This window comes from Conger conger, chromosome 8 (assembly GCF_963514075.1).
Source record: "Conger conger chromosome 8, fConCon1.1, whole genome shotgun sequence".
NCBI lineage: Eukaryota > Metazoa > Chordata > Actinopteri > Anguilliformes > Congridae > Conger > Conger conger.
Window position 1 is genome coordinate 8712705 of NC_083767.1, and position 23667 is coordinate 8736371.

The 23667-nt window shown below is 41.3% G+C and overlaps 1 protein-coding gene across 2 annotated transcripts in view; it reads right to left on the reverse strand.

Moving 5' to 3' along the window:
- Window positions 1-8460, reverse strand: part of LOC133134766 (rho GTPase-activating protein 7-like) — an 87844-nt gene extending 79384 nt beyond the window's left edge. The window contains exons 1-2 of one of the 2 annotated variants that reach the window (XM_061251137.1): window positions 8284-8460; window positions 5698-7012 (exon numbers count right to left, since the gene is read on the reverse strand). In XM_061251137.1, coding sequence (XP_061107121.1) covers window positions 5698-6897 — 1200 coding nt within the window. In that variant the 5' untranslated portion in view covers window positions 6898-7012; window positions 8284-8460. Of the gene's footprint in view, window positions 1-5697; window positions 7127-8283 lie in introns of those variants that run through there. The other variant, XM_061251138.1, reaches the window with a different exon arrangement.
- Between the last annotated feature and the right edge of the window lie 15207 nt (window positions 8461-23667).

The following is a 23667-nucleotide window of genomic DNA, read 5'->3' on the forward strand; positions in this document are numbered from 1 at the left end:
CCTGTCTCTCCTCTCTCCTCTCCCCTGTGTGCCTGTGCCTGTCTCTGGTAATAAAGCTAACACTGACATCAGGTGGTGCATCTACATAAAGGCACACAGAGCGCTCGGTGAGTGTCACACAGAGTGATATCTAATTATCAAACATCTGCCACGGTCATGCCTCCTGAAAATATTTTGTGATGCCTGTTGCACAATTTAATGTTTGTAGTTTCACATGAATTTATTTGAAAAAAATATTTAAAATTTTTCAACAAAGTGAGGTCAAAGTAAGCAAGTATGACAGCTTGAATAGGAAATGATTTGTGGTCATGCATTGTTTTGAACAAAGACTTTCCATGAAATTGCATTCATTCAGCAGATGTTCAGGGGGGATTATTCAGTTCTGCATATTCTGTTGCATCTGGTGATGCAAAATATTTATGGTGTGCAACTGCCCAGGAAGATCAATTTAAATTGACAACACATCCTCATAAATAAAGAATACAAAAACATTTCCCCACCAATAGTGGCGTACAGGCATGTGCACGCGCATGCACACACATGCACGCATACACACATATGTACACACATCCTGTGGAATGGGATGGAGTATAATACAGTCTACTTCAAAATATAAAATACAATATATAAAGTAAACAAAGTGTTGCTATAAAACCCTAAACATCCCCTTTCCCTCCAGTTAGGGAAAGGTTACACTGTTCTGTTATTATATTTGACAGCTCATAGCTGTCATTTGATATAGTTAGAGGGAAAACCCAGTTTGAAAGTGGTATTGTACCCTTGCAAGTTTTGTAAGTATTGTTCCTCGAGAAAATAGTATTCCATTTCTTAGTCACAACCAATTACTGCAACAATATCAACCGGCAAAAAGTGAGTTATAGACCAAGCAGAAAATCTAAAAAAGACATTTTTGATAGAAAGACTGCTTTCCCTGCATCATTTTCAAAAATATGACAGTTGACTTGAATCATGTAGGAGAATAATCTTGCCACAGAGGGACTTCCCCAGCAGCCTGTGTTATAAACACTAACCTGTCCCATTTGTGCAGAAACTGCCACTCTCTCCAGTAGGAAATCACTACAGGGGCGGCTTTGAAAGCTCTTCTTTGGTTCGGGGAAACTCCATAACTGTCACTTTCAGCCTGACATACAGTATGTTGAAAGAAAAGCACACGGAAGATCACAGGCAATGCCACGGGCTACACTGGATGCCCACTGCTGGGGCTTTGGTGAGCCTGATCTCTGGGCCTACCAGGGGCCTCCCTGACTGCGGCTGTCCTGTAGATCACAAACACACATTAGTACAGTGGCTCCCAACCCTGTTCCTGGAGATCTGCCATGTTCCGCGATTGGGAACCCCTTTATTAGAATATGAATGTAGCTGAGATGCAAGATTCTTGTGGCCTCAGGACAGCGAGCAGACTTTCACGTTATAGTCCGAGAGAAATGTCTTTGGTTACGCAGCGTCAGTTTCAGCGGACAGATGAGAGGTCAAAACTCATGATGGAACCCATTGAGAAGTTGGTTGCTTTGGAAGTCTGAAACTAGTTGCCCCAATATTAGCTGTTTTGTTATCAGTCTTGACAAGTTCTGCAGAGTGCATTAGACACTATGTTTTGTTGAAGAGTTATATATTAATATTATTTTATATGCTTTTCATATACCCTGATGTTCGATGCAATTCCCCTTAGTAATAATGAGCCTTTTATTGCCTTGGAAAAAAAAAAGCACTGAAACAATATGTCCAGCCATAATGTGGGAAAAGGAATTTCACTTTCTGTCAGAAAGGCAATAAAGTGGGTGTTTTTTTACATAAATATAATTCTAAAGTCATAAAAGTCTAAATGAGTGTTGCAAAGATAGACATAATCACTAGGATAGTTGCTAGAATTGCAAGGATTTTAGTGTGCCACTTTTGCTGGTAGTTGACATCAAGATAAATTGTCCCTTTCATATAGGTTAGCAACCCTGGATTGGGCTAGGCCTGACCACTGAATACTTGTACAACAGGATGGTGATGTTCACGTCAGTTAGTTGCCATAAGGGCAGGCAAAAGAAGGAAGGTCTTATGTGACCATTATAAACCAGCACAGGATGGAACAGCTTGGGTGAAACTGGTGATCCATGAGATAAGGTTGTTCATACAGTATTTAGCATTTGATTGATAGATTGGTCATATATAGTGGGGTTCCTCTAGTACAAAAACAAAGGGGTCGCTCACCCAGCATATTGTCAAACTACATGTACAGTATATCCAACAGAAAACGAAACAGGGCACACTTATATGGTACATAGTAGAAAGAGTTTAAACAGTATTCTAAAATAAACCCATAATTGAACACACAAAGGCCAAAGTATTGGACAGTGTGACACTGGTCAGATATGAAAAAATCCCCATTACTGTATGTCACTGTGTCCAGTTAGGAGAATGATGTCACCATTACCAGATCTAATAGCTGCAAAACCAGCAGGATCTAAACAAATGTAAGCTTTGTCTTTGCAAATGTCACAAGATATAAAATGCCAGTGTTGCTTCACTGCTTCTGAATCACATGTGTTCGGGGTAGGGTGGGGACACAAGTGACTTTATGCCAGCCAGTTGATCCAAAATTAAACTGCTATTCCATTATAAATGAGCCAGTTTGGCATCTCTAACCATCCTTATTATCTCTCGTTCAGATGCTTACGTTTATTTTCCAATTTCCAGTCATTTACCCAGTGAATGGAGCTCCTTTTCAATTTCTCCATGCTGTGGAAGACACATTTATACCACTTGCTGTAATGGAAATCCTTGCCTTAAATCTTCCTTTTTCACAGACTGTACATACAATGGCTTTTTTCTTCCACTGTCTACCCCCCTCCCCACATTATTTTGGTATTTATCAAAGCCTATCTATGCGGTCACTCCTCATGAACAAAAGCAGTTATGTAAAGCCAACTGAAATGGCCCACCAAATCCTTTAATCGCGGTTTACAATTCAGTCGCATTCTCTTTAGTGCTGTCTCATTCTTCAACCACTTCCTGTTTTAAACGCAAATTATTTCCTCTCTCCTGGGCCAGTCCGTTCTCTCGTATCGCTCCTGAATTGTTAGCTTTCCTGACCACCCACAATGCCGCTATAGCTCATTCCGTGATGTCACCCATGTTCATAAACCGTAATGATGTACATATTCAAAAACGCTACGAGAAATATTATGTACATGAAATTGGAGGCACTGAACGTGATTTATGAAGTAATTTCTGTGTCAAGTAATGCAAGACATCATACAGGGCTTCCAAGCACTATTTCCAGCTGTCATATTTCATAATTTTCCCAGTATCAACAAAGATAAAATAAAGGAAGCCCTAAGTCATATTGTCAGCGATCATCTGGGGATTGGAATATTTTCCACATATATTGCACTAGGATGCCAGTATTCCATTATCAGTATACTGTTTTTGGATCAGTGTCCTGTGGAGTATTTATGTGTCTTTGAAAAGCATATCCCCAATTACTGCCAAGCACTGCTTTTTATATGCACTCGGAAGGCGTGAAATATGAACTGGATGTGAAATATGAACAGGACCTGGAATCATTTGTTTGGTAATGAATTTGTTCCTAGTGTGTTCCATCAAACCTCCCTAATAAATGGTTTTCAATGAGCAGAAGAGACCGGATGATTTTATGGGTGAATTTCAGTGATGAGTAAATTTAGCCTACTGGATGCTTTTATGTGTGTTTTAACATTCAGAGAAAGAATATTGATGGCAGTTAGGGAAAGTCATGGACAATTTGACAGCATATGGCCCTGTCGTTCCCTGATTTGTCTTCATTCCTTGTCAGGGACAAGGAAGCCAATGGCATCAGCAAATGCGTCCGTAAAATGAGACTTCAGTAAAATGAACCCTCCAGCAGTTACAGTATAACATTCTCTCCTCGGGTCTCCCATTCACTCTGACTTTCACACTATTTTCCCAATTTAACCAGCAATCGGTCCAGTCTATTATTTAGCAAGCTAATGCATGTTATGAAGTTGGCTTACAGAAGTTAGCTATGTTTATATGGTCCTCCCTAAACCCAAAAGAAGACGTTTTGGAGGTTAGGAGCTGATTGTCCCCAACTGTTGTTAATTGTAACTGCCCCCTTCCCCAGTCAATGGGCCACACCAGCAACCAAATGTTCAAATTGTACCAGTGTAGAGAGACAATACCGCCTCACCCACCCTCAACAAAGAATAGCCCTATACGTCTTACTCAGTTCTGAACTGTTTCTGAACTGAAAGCAGAGTCAGCTGGACGGATTTCATTATTAAGTTTACTTCATCTTATATAAGGATGCATGCCTTTTTTTCTTCTTTTTCTGCTGTTGTACTAGCAGTTCAGTATATCATCATCCTGTTCAGTACAGACAGTAAAATCCAATGAGAAACACCTGGACCGTTATATCATACAACACATGTTGCCGGGTTTCAAGTTCTCTTTGTTTGTCCCTGTGTACAGACTGCTGCTGGTGTCCTATTGTCAGCTGGGGCACATGTGAAGTGTCACATGATCATTGATTGACATTCTCGATCGACATTCTTCCCCTGAGAATGTCAATAGGCCTCATGCCTTCTCCCTTCAGGCAAATGTGTTGTGCAAAGCTAGTGCACATTGCTAGTGCGCATTGTTACATGCACTATACTTAGCATGTGACTATTGCTATGTGGCTAAATTTCCCATGGAGTCCAGTGGCCTCTGAATCAAACTGAGAACTGGAGTTAGGACCGTAGCTACGGGAGGCACACACACACACACTCACTCGCACAAATAATCTAAACTGCAGTTGATGGCAAATCCGTGGAATTGGCCTTTAATTACTGACAATTATGTAGCCTTGAATGTTAGGCTTGAGTGAATTCCTCTCAGTAATCTGAACATGGCTAATGGGCACAATTAAAAAATAATGAGTTTGTTAGTGTGACGTTCTGCAAGCATCTAAAGTGAGTGCCAGAGAGCAAAACTCCAGGAATCAGCTCCTTTGGCATGGCATGGTTTTATGGAACAGATACTGCCAATGAACTTCATTATAGCATACCGTCTATACAATTAACATGCCTATTTAACACGGTAGGGATTTGGCTTATAAAATGTTCTTAAAGAAACACATCTTTTGCTTTTCATTATTGGTTGTAAGGCCAATTATATATATTTATTCTATCCTTTTTATAGATTCGCAACTCTTATTTGATTACCTGCAGACACTCAATTTAAGCCTTTATTTGCCTACTTGTATGCAGATACATACAGTGTAATGCCTACCAACATGATTTTATTCTCTTTTTAATCATGCTAGATGCATTTGGACTTTGTTGAGAAACTCCCTCCAGACTCTCTTTGCTTACTAATATTTATTCAGCTGCGAAAGGGACATACAGGAAGTGATGTAATGGAATATGCGGTCACATTTTGAAGACACGTGGTAATAGGTTAATGAAATCCAACTGTGCTACTGTCCTATATAACTTGTAGCCTGCTCTGTTTTCAGAGTGAAACTTTGGTTATATCATTTCCAGACAGCTTGAAGTTTTTACATTTAGTTTAACCTTCCATGGCAAAAACAAACCCAGTGGAAGTTAATAATTAAGATAATATCAGTTGGGTAAAATCAATAAACCGTACACACGGTAGCCTCATTGCGAAAATGTCTATATTTTTAACACAGTGTGAGTGGCTTACCTTTCTTTTGCGTAATTTAACCATGCTTTCTTCCTCCTTACAAGCGTTGGACTTGGCTTCTATTTGGGTCTCCCCTGCTTCACTGGGGTTTCTCTCCGAGTGGGGAACCTCACCGATTATATCCATATTTGAGGTCGCGTTGGTGGATTCTCCTGACTGCTTTGCTGGTTTCTCCTGATAGCTTTGGCAGCCCACTCCTTCACAACAAGGTACTTCATGTGCTATATCCACTCCACAGACTGATTTGTCAACCTCTATTGTTCGACCGTCGGTTGTGTCAGAATTTGAGTCCTTGCGAATGAATATGCTGATATTTGAATTCACACTGTGGCAGTCTGGGACACCTGTGGCTCCAGAGAGTGGCCCGTCACTGATCATTTCGCTACTAGAGATCGTGCTGGTGCATTGCTCCATTGCCGTTTTCCCTCCTGCTTGGACTCGACTGGGTGACAGTTCAGTTGTGTGCAGTGGTGAGGCCTCGGTATGGCTCCTGGCCTCCTGGCCGGTGATTGCGTCATCCTCTGAAACGTTGCCCAACGTCCCGGTGGCTTGTGCGTCAGCAGCGTCGTGAGGAGACGGGTCAAGGCGTTTGGCGGACTCTTGTTGGGAGTCGGCAACAGCAGGAGTGACGGCCGTTTGGTCGCTCCAGTGTTTCTGAGAGCCCGTGGCTGGCGTGGGACCCTGCTTGTGCCCTGACCTCGCTGTTTGGTCACTTGTCTCTGATCCGTCCTCAGGGACGCTCTCTCCGACATCCGCCCTGTCCCCTGGAGTCTCAGTGGGAGGCGTATACTTACCAGAGGGCCTGGTCTCCCGTGGCCCGGTCTGGTCTGGCTCAGTGGAGCTGGAGTCGCTGGCTCCATCAGTGGAGTTATCATCGGGCTCAAACACCAGCGTTTCCGTACTGCCCTCCATGGGCACAAAGTTCCCTGCTTCTGAGAGGGTGATATCCTCATCCGCGTTCACAGAGTTCACCTGCGCTTGGGTGAACGGAAGCCTGCTAGTCCGTAACTCATGGCAACACTCTGGCAGGGACGCGCACCTCTCCCTGCGCCCCGACCTGGAAATGTCCGAACCCAACTGGCGGCCATTTTGCGCAATTCCGTGACAGCTGAGTATGTCCAGGTCATCGAAGCTGTATTGTAATCCAGTCCTGTGAGTCACATGTTCTTCCCAGCTTTTCCTCCTCACAGCGACAGGCATGGCTTTTTGAGTGACTCATGGGTTGGTATGTGCCGTAAGGTTTTCTTTTTTTTTTTTGTAAGATCCAGTCAAAATGGAGCACCGAGGCAGCTGGGGTTTCTATTCCTGATGTTGGCTGGAAAAGAGAAAAGACCAGCACTGAGCACAGAAACCTCTCGGGTTTGTTGTCAAGCGAAAAGTTACAGTTACCCAAACTGTGGGAATCGCAAGACGAACGTTTACAGAATAGGGTTTCATGATACAAAAACCCTAATACTGCAACAGTTATACAGTCAAATTGTTTCCTTTCGTTATTACATTGTGGGCCTCAAGTGTTATTTGTTATTATGAACTATGAAAATATCTTATGCATGGCAAGACGTATTGAATCACATCAATCAAGCCCAGACGGAACACTTACACCAAAGTAGATTTTTGTTCCTTTGTTTGTTTTTACAAGTGCTAAACGGTCAAAGTTCCCTGCTGGTATACCCTTGGTCAAGAATGTATGTTTTCTTTGACCCAGTGAATTCAAACTACATGAGCACATGGTGAACATTCTGTAAAACATCTTTGATTATAGAATTCAAGCTTGGCATTAAATGACTAGACGAGGCACAGAGTAGCATATTTGGAAAAATTGCATATGTATATATGATTTTGAAGTGGCCTCTTGATAATCCAGCAAAACAACGTGACAGCCCGATATTAGCAATTTCCTGGATTAATTTACCACACAAGTAGTGAAAAGTTATGAAATGAAATATAATCGGAAATGGTAGATCCTCAATAAACGAGCAAAGTCTCACTCGAGTAGACAAACAAACTTTCTTATTAAATTAAAGCAAAACCAAAGTACTGCTGAGTATGTTTTTTTTTGCTTCAAATAAAATATCCACAGTAGTTCTGAAGAAACATTACATTAAAAAATACTAATTAAATGTTGAGTTGAGCAAAATGGAAAGAGTATGGTTATACAAATCTGACAATACAACTAAAACCATTACATCATTTCCACTTAGAGTAACTTCCTCTGTGATATGATTTTCATATAATTTCATTCAGGACAAATCAATGGAAAAAAAACTGGTTAACCTTATCTTAAAAGCAAATAACCTGAACAAACAAAAAAGTCATCACAACAACTTCCAGTCATAACAAAATAAAACGTCTGAAGAACGTTGGTGTTCTTAGACCAGCAGCAAGATATTGTAATTTACAGCACTGATAGATGTAACTGTATGGAGACTGCTCCAAAGATTGTATCTTTTGGATTTTCACTCTATACATATTATCTGCTGAAGATCTGCTGTGAACCATTAAATGCATATCTTACATACAAAAGAAGCCTCTTACTTTCCTTATAATGACACGAAACAAAAAATTGTCATTGCTGGTGGAGCCCACCTCATATGAGAATCAACAGAGAGATGGGGCTGTAGTTGGACCATTCCACAATTTGCAGTTAATTTCTTTATCCAGGGTGCTGGTGGTGTGGTTGAGTTCTCCCACTCTGTCCCTGTCCTGTGTGAAAGTAAACCATGCAGTCCTGTTGCCTCAGTTGTTTGAGTTACTGTCAATAATCCTGGCTACAGGTCTCGGTCCAGAGGTTTGTTTGACAGGGACCAGGACTGGCTAGCCTGCCCGGTGGCGTTTCCTGTTTTAGAACAGCTTGCTCATGTTTGAGTGACAAAGGACACCACAGACAAGGATCCACACTGCAGTAAATGAGCCTTTTCAATGTTTATTTAAAAGTCTTTAACACGTGGTGCATAACTTGTCTCTGAGCAGGACCATATTATTAAAATCATTCAGCGGAACACATGACACACTGAAATTTCTCAGGATATAAGGACATGTCTGCTTCAGCTCACAGTTATGAACAAAACTAGAACTTGGAAAAGGTGTGAAAATTCCCGAAGAAGACCCTAAGAATGAGCAACGTGCTGAATATTTATGAACAGTCAGCAGTTCAAAAGAAGACCCCTCAAACAAAACGTACCGTGTAAACCAGAATGCTTCCTCTTGATATCCCCAAGCCAAGTAAAGCACAGTAAGTTAATGGAAATTCCCGTTGTTACCTTCCCCGATAAGCCTCCAGAGCCACACAAATCCGGTACCGTAAAAGCCGAAAGACGGTCTCCATCTTGATCACATTAAGGTCGTGCTGACACTAAACACTTGTAGGGGCAGCGCTGCCTCCAGCCTGACCAGCCGTCCCATTCACGTCTGTAGGACAGCCCACATCCCCGGCTCTTAGCTCTGCCTTTCTTTCAGTCTCATCTGTTTATCTTTTTTTTTTCTTTTTTTAACTTTCTTCTTCTTCTCCTTCTCACAGACACGGGCTGGGAACAGATCTGGCCATTTGGCCATTTGGTTTTGATTAAAAGCAGACACGCAGCTCTGTAAAACTCAGGATAGAAGCCAAGGGAGATTGCAAATGTTTTTGGCAGTAATTTCTGAGCGTTTTAAGAGTCGCCTCTAACTGTACAAGCATCCATGCAAAAACAGAGGGGGAGAAAATACACTGCCAGGCGTTTATAGACATTCCTAGGGAATGTGCCACTCTTGCAAAAACACAAACTTGGCTGGCCTCCGTTTGGAGAATTTCAGACAGATTTCGACAATGTGATATTTAAGGAACTGTAAGGGTGACTGTGTTGTGAGTTTCAAAAGAAAACAACTTTTTAGAGCCGTTGCGGTGTGCGTTCACCACCCAAATATAGGCATGCCCGTGGACTGGGCCACGGCACATTTAAGGTAGTTCCTCATCCTATTAGAACAGCTTATGAGGAAAACTAAATAAACAAATGTATAAATATCCTGTGCCAGCAGCACACATAGGAGTGTATCATACTCGGAAATGAAAACATTCATTTGTTAAGAAATATTGTGAAACGTGACTCAACTATATTCATCTAATAAATAAAGCTCATAGAATCTAGCTGCAATATGTAAAATATGTGACATTATACATACACACACAGACAGACATACACACACATTCCCAGTATCGCAACAAGAAAAGGTAGCAAGCCAACATCCTAGAATCCATGGATAAATAAAAAAAACTTTTACATTATAGTAAATATAAAAAGCAGTCCTTATGGAGGAGCGAGGACTTCAGCTGACCATCAGATTAAAGCTACCATATGGCTGACAATCCTCCGATGGATATGGATGCACCGCAGCAGGCCTGAGACATCTGTGTAGCCCAGGAAGCACTTTCCGACCCCTCGGGGTTGTTTGCGTCCCACCTGGCAGCCATTACGAGACCATCATTCTATCAGCGGCGTTTTGACTCCAGCCCAGATGGGCTCGCAGGCATGCCGTTATGCTCGACTCTGATCCCTGGTGGGAGAGTGCATCTTCCTGTTTGCGCAGTTCCTTACGGCTCTCCCAGGAAGTGGCCTGCTGGGAGCCGGCTCCAGCCAGGGAAACATTGCTGAAGGCTTGGCTATTGGCCGCCTGACCCTAGCAACAAACAAGGCAGCTGAGGGAAAAACAACAGGAAACAAGCACGGCGGCTCCTAAACAACTCAACAATTTAAAGATGAGTTTTTTGTTGTCGATGCTGTTGTCGTCAAGACTTGTCTGTCTTAAGAACCCCTGCCACAGTAGGGACAGTACTGACAAACCCCCTTGGTGGGGGGACTAATACTGTAAGTATTAGGATGGGGGCCTGCAGAAACTGGATTTGCACAGAGCCCAGGGTTTTGTGCTCCATCCCTGGTCATGAGCATTTGTTTGACTCTATGTAGTGTGACTTATGGGGGTTTGTGTCTGTATGCGTCTCTCTAGGATGACCTGTATCCAGTCAACATTTGTCCTTAGCTATGAGTCATAAGTAAATCCAAATGTTTCTTCACAAACTCAGTTTGACAAGTTCATTTTTTGTGATGGATGAACTCTCTTTCTGAAGAAATTGTTAATGTTTAGTTAAAATGAAGGACAAATATGGAGTGAATCCAGGATTATACTGTAGGTACCAGTCAATCCTAGTATTTGGAATTAAATGGCCTTCCCAATAACCTGGAGCTCAACCTGGAGTTGAGATTTCCAACGTATTAAGAAAACAAAGCTCTTGTTGTTTGGTATCCAACGTGAACTGCAGGGGACCCTTCAGAAAACTGGCCAACGATTCTTTCCTCACCCATTACCATAGAAACCAACATGTTTTCTTGTAATATGAAAAATATTGCTTTCTGTGTGGGAGATGCTTCCTGAATTGTCTTGAGATGTTAATTTACTGTCCCACGATCAAGCCAACAATTATCTATTAATCTAACGCTTCAAGTTTTTTAAATTTTGTATTTCAGATCAAAGAGCATTCAGCGCAGTGATGGACTTTGGGGTGACGTCAGCTCTGTTACTCGGTGGTGAGGGAACATGACTCACTTCTCTGCAGTAGTGTGCTGGGCGTGCTCCCTGGCTTTCAGATGCTTTACGTGGCAGAACAAATGACCAAACAGCTATTTGCTTCATCATGTTCTCCTCAGAGCCTTCTCCTTAACGCAAACAATAGATTTTAGAATTTATCTGATCTTCTTTTGAGTGGCCAAACAAATGTCGTGCCACATGCAAACTATACTGGATGTCCTATTGTATTGAGTATTCAAGAGTAGAATAACTTTGTGCATTCGGGATGTCTCCAAAGCATTCTGGGTAAGATGTTGAAAGGATGAGCGTACCCACCTGAGGTTTACACTCCCTCTCTTCAGAGCATCGCCTCCAGGGGCTGAAGATGTGCCTGCACTGAACAGCGAACAGAGCGTCTCGCGTTTACCTCCCCCAATATCGCAACACGCAGCTTTTATTCCTAAATATATGGAGCCGTAATTCATACATTCCGCAGCTGTTCTGCCACCGCACTTTTATTTCTCAACCACCTATTCCACAGCTTTGTGCATGAGTCACCAAACCCATTCATTACGCGCTCACTGAAACCGTGGACGCTTGACTCTGAGCTATAATTTGGAAGGATTCAGGGAAAATATTTCTTTAATGGGAACATTTCCCGATGAACGTAACCTTTGAGCTTTGCTTGTAAGCTGCTGTGACTCTTAACCAGGTTGCTGAAAGTGAGGAGTGGTCTCTGAAATATGTATGTTTTGTTTTGACGAGTGTCTCCGATGGCACAAGTGTCACGTTCTTTGGGTGTCTGATGAGATTCAGAGTAAACAGTGTATACAGTCTGGGGATTCAAGGCATTGTGGAGTGGCTGCGATGTTTCTGTGCCTGATTAAAATGAGTATGATAATGATAATGTTACCGCTCACCAGTGCTAATTAAAACTTAATCAACGCTAATTTACCCACCGCAGGTACGCACGATGTAAACTTTTGAACAGTTGTCGTTTGGCAGCATAAGCAGACATCTTGATAAACGTCTCTGAATCCAGGGCTCTGGGACAGATGGGAAATTAAAGTTTGTGCTTTTCAGACGATTGGAATAATAAAAGTTAATTTCAACCCATTCCCCTGAAATAATCTCAATACATTTTTTAAAAAATAATTTAAAAAGCAAAATGAAAAACATAGCCTAAGGTTTGAGGCAACTTCCTACCATCCTGGACAGGGGTCCACTCTGTGTTTCTATTTTGCATTTCATGAAGAGTAATCACTTGTGTACTGCACAGACAATTGGCAAAATATGCAGTGGGGGCTAGTTCAGTTTCCAACAGCATTGTTACCCGATGTGAGGTTTTTTTTTTTTTGTTTTTTTTAAAGATATTTTTTTGGCCTTTTTCAGCTTTATTGGACAGTATATAGAAAGAGAAAGAATGGGGGAGAGAGAGAGAGGGAAAGACATGCAACAAATCGTCAGACGGTCGGATTCGAACCGTTGACGTCGCGGCTCACAATGAGCACACGGTCGGTGCTCTGCAGGCTGCGCCACCGAGACACCCCGATGTGAGCTTTTCTTATGCTCCTGTACTTCTCTGCTCATATCAGAACGAATGAAAAAGGAACATTGCTAATGTACGTCTCTGTCTGAATGTGTCCACCATGACAATAATTGATTAGGTAAAGACGGGTGTCGTGCTGAAGCGTGTGTGGGTGGGGAGTGGTGGTGGGGCGTTATGAGCTAGAAGTGTCCCAGGGGTGATGCTTTTAAATCACTGTTGAGAGTCAACAGGGAAAGGACGCGGAGGCGATAGAATGGAATGTAATCAGGGGAGTTCTCTGTGTTCCTGAAGTCGCAGGGGAGAGAGGATGTGGGACTGGGGTATGTGACGATGATAATGGCCGTCCGCTAACTGTGTCGCACACTCAGTGACCACTTTATTAGGCATTTATTAGACCTCTTTTTTTTTTTTACTTAAGTCTTCTGCTGCTGTAGCCTATCCACTTAGAGGTTTGATATGTTGTCAGATGCACTTCTGCATACCACTGTTCTAAGCATTTTCTAAGCATTGAGATACTCAAGCCACCCTGTCTGGCACCAACAGTCCATAGTCAAAGTCACTTAGATCACATTTCTTCCCCATTCTGACATTTCCTGAACATATTGACCAAATCTGCATGATTGTATGCATTTAGTTGCCGCCACCTGATTGGCTGGTTAAATATTTGCATTAACAAGCTGGTGTACAGGTCTAGCTAATAAGGTGGTCACTGATTGTAGCTCACTGGCCAGGTGAGTCTGACAGTGTGTGTGCATGTGTGCTACTGGGGAGGGCGATGGGGTTTGAGGTGCGAGAGAGGGGCCTTTTTCTGAGCCTCAGGAATCCTCCTCTCCTCTCCTCTCCTCTCCTCTCCTCTCCCCTCCTCTCCCACCCCTCCCCTCCCTCGCTCCCGCGCTGACGGTCCTTAAGTGGTGCACAGAGAGCTCAGAGGAAGCGCTGAAATTCCTCACCGATATCCTTTATTATTGGAAAATTCCAGACTAAATGGTGAGAGTGGCAGATATGGATTCTCAACTGCATAAGAAACGTTGGTGATGCTTCTGACGCCCGCGTATGGCACGATCCAGGGAAACCTCGTTTTTCACTTCATGTGTAAACAACTGAATGTGCAAAATGTTCCACTGGTTTGTCACAATCTCACAATCAGAGCTACCAAAGGACACCTTCAGTTCAATAAAGTTGGTCTGCTTGCATTAAAGAGAACTTTTACTTTTCAACCTAAATGATTATTATTATATTAACAATATTGCATGTTCCATTAATCTAAATCATTCTACTGATCTTTGGAAGGTGAAAACATTTATTTGACAATGTTTTGAAGAACTAGTTGTATTTTGCTAAAACATGGATTTTCTCACGTAACTTAATTTTAGTCTTCACTGATTCTTCATTCAGCACAGTGATTATATTTTTGGCTGATGGAGATCACTAATTATGATATTCCTTTATTTTAAAAGGATGTAATTAAAGTTGTACTGGAAATTCTGATGAGATATGCAATTCCATGCATTTTACAACATTTTATACATATAATTAAATGTAAAAAAGATTATATTGTACAGTAACAAACCCAAAAACTACCTACTGCATAGTGTACATGTATGGACTTAACAGGATGAGCAATATTTTTGTTTTCCATAACCAACACGGTCCATCTTACACCATGACCACGGTCCAGGGATCAACTCAATCCAAATCCAGCCCTGGTTTTCTTTTCTCCCGGGTAATTAGTGCTACAGATTGGCCAGACTGTGTTCACACCTGACTCCCAGGTAAAGGAAGGGTGGAACACCATGAGTTCTTGGCCCACAAGGACATGGGTTCCAGTCCCATGCCATTGCTCATGTACAGAGGGTACTGAGTTCAGGGAGAGCGGCAGCTGAAGGCCCAGTGGTCACCAACCCTACCCCCTTCTTTTTGTGTTTCCATTAGGACTCCAGGTACTATTACTGCCATCCAGAGAGCCCATAATCGGCTGTGCACTGCAGATTTCCCTGATTACGGAACCTCAAACAGCGAGCGGAGGAAAATGCTGCTAATCACGGACTGACGGCGATGTTAAACCACCACTGCTGTGAACGCTGGACCTCTGCGCTAACGTGACTGCTAACGGCTGGGCTCCAGAGAGCAGCAGCTCGGTGGAGACTGCAGGATGGGTGGGGGGGGGGGGGGGAGGCAGGGGGGCGGCATTCAGATTTGATGTGCAGCCATGGCGATCGTGGGAACAGGAAGAGGGGGTTGGTGAACGGGGCTGACATAATCTCAGACAAAATAATCAAGCGATGTTCCTTCAGAAGCTGTTTTGTTGCTGGAATGTACATCGCTGTGGTCTCCTGCTGCACTCTTTGGGTGCTATGGCATTTTGAATTTTGTACAGGATAAATCGAATTAAAGATTACTTTTTCTTATATTTCTGCATTTACCGAAGCTGTAACCCACACTGTAATCTGTAAACCAGATACATTTGCACATATTACCGTATTTTTTTTTACATTTTGTTTTTGGAATGTGCTTCAGGTGACTGACTGTAAGTGCTTTGCTAGTGGTTAGAATGACAGTGTTCCAGCTGGAAATCAACCCTGCGACCTTTCAGTTGCAAGCTAGTTCACAAACTATTTTGCTACCGAGCCTCCTTTTTGATTCTGGCCCTTTCATATTTCTCCTTTCTGTATCCTTATGTTGCCCGCGTGCCTTCTGTGGCGTGGAAAATGTGTAAGAATCAGAAAATTTTATTTAACTGTGTCATTGTTAAAATGTTAAAGGGTGCGTTTGACAACTTTTGACACAATGATAAAATGTAATAAGATTTCAAATGAATAGCATATCTTCTCTTTCAGTTCCATTGTGTGTCAAGCACTAACTCAACAAAAAAAAAAGAAACTTATTAAATCTCACTCTTCAAATAGATCTGTGCATTTTTTTTAAAATTACATTATGTGGACCCCTGGTAATATTTGCCTTGCATGCAGTTTGTGCTGGGATGTTGAAACGCAGTATGAATTTTTTTTTTTTAAACCTGATTAACTTCACTGCGCAGTGGAGTGGTATAATGGACTTTGACTTATGTTTTATTTTTACATTTGGACTTTTATTGGATTTCAGATTCTGCTTTGTGACTTCAATATAAACGCGATTAAATCCAGTCACAGTCGGATTCCTTCTGTAAGACTATCGTAAAATGCAGAAATCCCAACGTCTCAGTTGTCTTTGGGATTGTCATGCACAAGGATGTCACAGCCGTCAGTTTCGTATTAGTCATAGACGAATAAAAATGTCTTGGATGTCCAGATGGCACCCTGGGCTTCTGACCGATAATATGAAAGTCTTACTTTCTGTGCCTTCTCATAATGCGGCAAATGTATTTTCTGACAAATGAACTTTCAAAATGTAAAAGAAAGGAAAAGCAGTTTGTGTCTCCATTATAATTACCACAAAATGTGTTTCTTTTCAGTGTTTATTATGGTCCAAAAAGGTTAAGACCAGCCTGCTGAAACGGGATGAAACCAGATTGGCGGGCTCAGGTTGACAGTGTAAACGCCTTCCGTAAGAGATCAAACACCACCTATGCTCCATCCTTTAATCTCAGTAGTAAATGTCATGAGGTAAACAGCAATCGAACCCAAGCCTAACAAATTAAACTGATGATATGGTAGCTACTACACAAGAGCTGAACAGGCAAGACTCAAGAGCTCAATACATGCTGCAAGCCTGTGCACCCTCTAGTGGTGAGAGAAAGGGAGGGCTCCACTGACTCATTGCCTCCAGTTGTAGCCAAGACCTGTAGTAGGTTCTCAGGATATTAGATGCCATATTTGACAAAATCAAATCATTAGTTGTTCCCCAGGGCATAAGCGGAATTATATTTAGTACTCGAATTCAAAATAAGAGCGGAATATACCCCTCCCTTTATCTCTCACATTCCCAGTTTCTGTCAGATTGTAAATAACAATTACTCTGGCAAAAACAAAGAACTTTCTCCAGCGTGAGTCTGTTTTTTTTCCTTTTTTTTTTAGAGTCATCATTGAATGTCTTTGTTAGAGCCTCTAATCGTGACATCTTGATCCTTTGATAGCGCTTAGCCAGTCCGTACAGGGTAGGAGTTCGTTTCGCCAGCAGCCAAACAACACAAATGAAGGCCAGATGCTGGAGCAGTCCCTTTGCCCCATATGGAAATACCTTGGATGCAAGCGAGGTTTTCCAAACAGGCTGCGTGCCTTTGGCCCACATTAATAAGACTGTGAAACACAGGCCCGTGGCCTTGCTACCAGGAACAGTGACGGCAATTAACCCACTTAAATGTACGATAATTTAGGGGTTAAATCTGAATTTAGTCTCGTTTATGTTTTGAAAAGGTTAGGTCATGCAAAATAAACTCGACAAAGTTAAAAAAAAAAAAAACCCAAAGAAAAACAATACATCTGTTAAAAGCGCAGTACTAGACATCCATGCAGTATTCTGACCTTACATATATGTATCATACTTTCGGTTATGAGATTTTTATGAGACAGTGGAGGTACATTTTTGTTCAAGGATCACATTTCACAAATGTACCCTGAAATTGCAGTAATGTTTTCTTTGGGTACAAATGACTAAATTTTTCAAATGACAAGCTTTGTTACCTTTTTAGGCGCTTTTCGTGCCTTTATTTCTGAGAGTGTAAAGAAAATGTCGTTTTTGTTAGTATTTTTACAAAATGGCAGCCCTCATCATCTCCTGTGCTAGCCTTTCAATGAAGGTTTTTACAATCTTCTTACAACCCAAGACAGAAGACAGAGAACGAAATAACAAACTAACAAGCAAACAAACAAACAGGCAAACAAAAACAGCACAGATACGACCCCCTCGCCCTTCTCAGTCCTTTTCAGCCCATAGCTCCTGGCATCAGCGCTGAAGAGAATTGGGAATAATCACTGTGAATCTATATTTAGCGCTACTTTTTGGACAGCAGGCTAAGGGACTGTGTCAGAGGCAGAGTGGAGAGGTTAGGAGGAGGGAGGGGGAGGGAGGGGAGGATGAGAAAGAGGGATGACAGGGTGAGTGGGGAAGAGGGAAAAGGAGAGGAGGGGGTGAGAAGAAGGGGATAGATCAAGGGAGTATGTCTGAGATGGAAAAGTGAGAAGGAAAGATAATGTAATAGTCTAGGAAGGAATGTGTCAGAGGAGAATGTGCAAAAGTGTGCACCTTAATAATGATGATTGCATGTGATTTGCTATGCATGGAATTTGCAGTTACACTGCATAACACAACACATTCATATTTCATTCAGCTTTCATTTAAAGATTTTCACATGAATATGCAGCAGGGAGTGGGTCTTGAGGTTTTCTGTTGAATTTACAAAAATTGAACTGTGCACAACTCATATTTGCATATTATTTTTGGTTTCTTGTTGAAAAGCATCTAGCTCTGGTGCAAAGTTCTTTGAAACTTTGTTGGTTGGTGCATTTGCAGTACACTGCTTACTTGACGGACTCATTCTGCACAACCTGACAGAGTATTACAAATCAATTTTTAGGATCTCTTTCTTCCGTCTATGTAAGTTACGATCATGTCGGGAGATGGCAGGTGATTCTTTGATGTTAATAGAAAAATATTGTACTTGCATGAACCTGTGCTTGCATTTGGAGTCTATCCTGAATAGCATATTAACCACACACTGTGACAAAAGGAACTGAGACACCAGCTTGATATACTATATGACTGTCATATATATAAATTATGGAAACCAATTAATCTTCAGATGGTCTGATTTCACATTGCCAATTCCAAAATGTGGCTACTGTTCCTACTTCCGATCTATTCCGTTTGTACCTGTAATACAAGCCTATGCAAGGACTATGTTCATTCAGGTGCTATAACATTTTTTTTTTTTTTAATCTGAGAAGGCCAGTGTTATTTCATACACAAGAAGTAATGGCATAATAGATTGTCCCTACAGCTGAAAGAGATACAAAGGTATAATGTTATGAAGGACATATTTTTTTGCTTGCATCACATTTATACAAAGGTATTGAGTTTTATATTTATATTATTTTTTACCTTCTCAGTCCCCAAACTCTGCCTCCCTATTTCACATTACACATAAAAGCGTACTTTTGTAAATTTTGAGATTAACAATTTACGACTCACGATTGGAATCCAAAGCTATGATAACACGAGTTTGATATTTGACTCCATTTAGAAGCTGTCATATTTTCCTTTTGAATGGCTGATTGACTCGGGTAAACAATGCCAGCCATTAGCTCCAGTTGAGCCTCCATTGCTTCCCTGATGTGCTTTGTTTATCATTTGATTTAACACGCTTAACACGAGCATACGGCAGCTATTTAAATGAACAGGCACTCAACACCTTTAGCAGACCGGCGCAGGTGAACGCTCCGCCCCGAACAGTAGATTAAAACCTATGATGAAGTAAGACAGCTGCTGTAGAATAGCAATGAATTTAAATTTAGCAGCCGCAGCGACCGAAGGCTTTATGAGGCCGTGCCTAAGAGACTCTCTCCTAAATGTATAATTCATGAGCCATACTTAATACAGCCGCGGCACCGCCAGCCATCATGAACAATTCAGGAACAGAAGCGGACACACAGTATGAAATGTGGCTATACTCCACGCAGGTGAATGGGAATAATAATGGTGATGATTTATGCACAGTGTAGATCCCCTTTGGGTAATTGCATCTCCGGTACACTGTACCATGTTGGTTTACTGTGAAACTTTACATTCTTCACTTTATTTGAAATAATATCTGATAACAACTAAGTGTATGAGAGTTCATTTTAGCATGGATGTGCCACACGGGAGTACTTCTGTACTCTGCACAGCAAACAACTTTTTTTAAGTCACTGTTTGCTTGAAGTGAATTTTGCTCACCCCATTGGCAAATCTTGAAATGAGCCAAGCCACCTCATGTCATTGTCAATATTTTTCTTATTTAGCAAAAAAAGGTAATAGAAATATGATTTTAAGTCTAAATATAAGACTAAAATACTTTTACTTGAGATTTACTTATTTAAAACACATTTGGTTATGGCTGCAACACCTGTATACCTGTATTCTATTAATGTGGGAAGATGCAGCTTATTAATGAATGGATGTAGTATATATTGAATTTATTAAAAAATCTAAAAAGTAAAACAAACATTCAGACATATTTGTGCTTTAGTTGGCAAACCAAAGCACGAATAGTGTAATTATAGTGTAGAAAGTTGTTTGTTCTGTAAATAGAAGGTGTAGATTTTGAGAAGCATGGGAGTATTGATTTGTTTTTGGACTCGCGGTAAGACGTGAAATTAGCCGCTCTCTTGTAATCCAGCGGCAGATTTTCACGGCTGGGGCCGTGTAATGCCGCGCAGCAGCCTGTGGAGGATTTGCATGTTTTATGTTTCGTGGCACGAAGCGCCCGGAAGAGGCAGACATAACAATGCGATCTCACTTCTGTTCTGGCAGGTCGCACTGCGGTGCGGTCGTGTTCCGAGCCTCCCCGTCACTGCACAGGTGAACTGAAAACTCACAGGTATCCTATAGAACACTTGTGGTCTTACATGAACATCGTTGCACCTTAAACTCATACTGTTTTTTTTAATATTGCACCTCAATACTTAAAATTCAGGAAACTACTGCATGCCTGTGTGGCTCATGGAATTATGGGTGTGAATGCCACTATTTCTCAACCGCTGTATTTAACTACATGGAAAATATTGTTCCTGTCTTCCCATTTGATGTACATGCAGGACATTAAATTTATTAGCTACATTTCCCATAGGAAGAGCAGGCTATGCATAACAATAGCATGACACAGAGAAAACAACCACTGTTTATCTGGGATATGTACTGCAAAAGTGTTTTAAGTGGTGACTGAATTAGAAGAGGTTTCCAAATGTCTATGTTTAGTCTTCAATAAAGAGTTCATACGGTAATATTATTTTGGGAATGAAGCCATAATTCACAATATAGCAAAGTGGTGACTTGTAGACACGATTCAAATTCATTTTCCGAGTTGACCCAAGCCAAGCTTGAATGATGCAAAAATGACCACCTGTACTTCCAACATAATTATATTCAGTGAAATGCAAATTGCATTTTCTAGGCCAATGTGTTTCTTAAACAGTAATGTGTTGAAATGGCATATTGCCAGATATTGCATGACTCCTTAAGCAACTCTTGTCAGTTGGCTATACTTGGCCTTGGTAAATACTTGGCTTAAACCTAACGTGGCTTGCAGGGGTGTCAGCATACTGGTTTAAGTGATTTATTTTCCCACTTTACTAACAAAACCTTGCACATTGCAAAGTCTCAGTTGGTTTAATTAAACAAGACAATATGTATTTTGCTGCATATTAACTACAGTTACAAATTCTTTATGCATAAATAAAATCCTTAGAGTTTTTAATGTCAGATAAGAAGCCATACAGAGCATGGGGTATGAATATATCTGTGCATATACTGTGAACAGTATCAATACTGAGAATTCAACAGGGAATTAATTAAATCCATATGATACACAAAATAAGTACTATCTACAGAACAGGACTGCAGTAATTTGATTAATTTTAAGTGGTTGTGCAAAACAAATATTCTATATTTTACATTTTGTGAACCTTAAATTGTTGGGAACTGTTGCAGATTTTATTGTGATTTGTAATACAAGATATAAAACTCAAGACCATTATAATGTACCGAATTAACACTAAACTGCATTATACTGTTATACATACACTCAGCAATCAAATGAGCTTTTCAATAAATGTTCAGAATGTTTGAAGGGTTGATTTGATGTGAAAATTTACTACAAACTTATCAAAAGTGATTCAGGTACATTAATAACAAAAAATAATAATTAAATAACCCAGTAAAATTAATAACACAGCATTTAAGAGAGGTCACAGAAACTTCTGTTCTGTTCTGGTCATTCACTTTTATATTTAATATAATACCTTCCCTCCCAACAAATAAGAAAATGAGAGATACTGCTGCAAAAAAGAATAAATATAATATCTCCCTGCCATCATCCTCTATGTGTCACATTCGCACATTTGAAATACTGCCAGGTAAGCGATACAGGTCTGTAATGAGTCACACTGACTCAGAAGTTTACTCTTTGGATTTTACAGCTTATCTCGGTTCTGCAGCTGCAGTCGTGCAGGGCAATGGTGTCCTCTGGGTTTCGGGAGGTCCCAGTCTTTAATTACATAATTTAATTTGGGATTAATCAGTCTGAATGAGCATGTGCAGTATTGCCCTTTGGGATTCCAGACGCTATAGTGGAGCTATTATATATACTATTCATATAGACTATTGTGTTGCTTTATTACCCAAACAATCTCTGAGAGTTGGACTTTATTTCTCGTATGACCCAAGGCATCATTTTCAATTAACAGCTACTCGCCATCCATGAAAATTGGTCTGATAACCACCGCATCCATCTGTGTATTATTTACTGCAAATTAAAAATCCTTTCAAATGGGAAAGTCTGTACATTCACAAGTATGCAAGCTGTAGCTAGAGATGCAAACCGTTGTAAATACTGTACATTTTATATTGAATCACTTCAATGTACAAAGGAAGTTGGATGAACAATCTGGAAAGGACCCACTTCAACAGTTCCAATGGCTTTGGCATGCCAGTATTGTACAGTAAGGGGCTCTAGACCTGGGCATCGGCCGTAGAGCCTATCAATACGATTATTTGATTAAAAATGAACTCTTAAAGGTGTCTCAAATATGTGATAAGTTCTTAACTGATTCTAATGCTGATGTAAACATGGCTAGCCGTAATTGAAAGCAGTGGAGTTCTAGAACACTGACTGAATTGAAATGCTTACCTCCCCGTGGTTCCGTCACTGTGCAGAGATCCATGTGTCCCGGAGGTTAAGCACACTCTCCATGAATGAAGGAAAAGCGCCCATGTGAAGTACCTGTCTGGCAGCGCGGTACGTGCTGTTAAGAGACAAAGAGAGCGCAAACGCAGCCAGGAAAAACAGGGCCCTGGTGCCAAATGCGTGTGCGTCGGTGTTCAGAGCGGGTCTGCGCTGCTTTTGCCAAGTGGGGAGATTATTTTGTGCGAGTGATGGGACACCACTCTTTCGTTATGTCTCCTGGCGGGGGCAGCGTTTTGCGCGGCCAGGCTGAGTATCCTGTCGTACGGGCCTATCAGGAGCTGTATGCAAATACAGACACGTCCATCAGGAAGCAGTGTGTTGAGCCTGAACCCTGACCTGGGCCCCGCATCATACCCCCACCCCCCACACTCAACATGCCTGCTTGTCTTTGGGGCTACTAAACACAGTACCCATAACTTACATGTGTTGAATCAGCGAGTGAATATTTTTTAAATGACACTATTCTTAGGCACCTAAGGTATACTTTTGGGAAATTGGTTCATTCTAGTGTTCCCTTGATGAACCTCAAAGCCTTTAAAAAGCAAAAAAGCAATAATGATATGTTGTGTAAGCTACATATGCACCATTGTCCCAGAAAAGAAATAAATGTGATCACATGGTGTAATCGGGGAAAAAGCAGTGACTGCTATTACATTAGTCTGTGGGAAAGGAATTCCTGTCGTCTGCGAAGCTGCCTTTAGTCATAAGAGCAAATGAGTGCAGTGGGCCTAGACACATTTTAACAAAATGGCCACCAGGGACGTTGGCCAGACAAAGACCCCAAACTGACACGACGGTGCCTCTCTTTATTTATTGTCGACCGGAGCACTTAAGGAAATGAGCGCAGCATTTATTGCCTGACTGGCGATTCATAGAAGTCGTAATAAAACCAGGGCACTGTGCGACCACTCCTGAATATCATTGATCCATTATGAATGTGGGCTGACTTCATTCGGTCAAACGCGGCGGTATAATTTGTGTGACATAACTGACCGTGTGTCTGTGG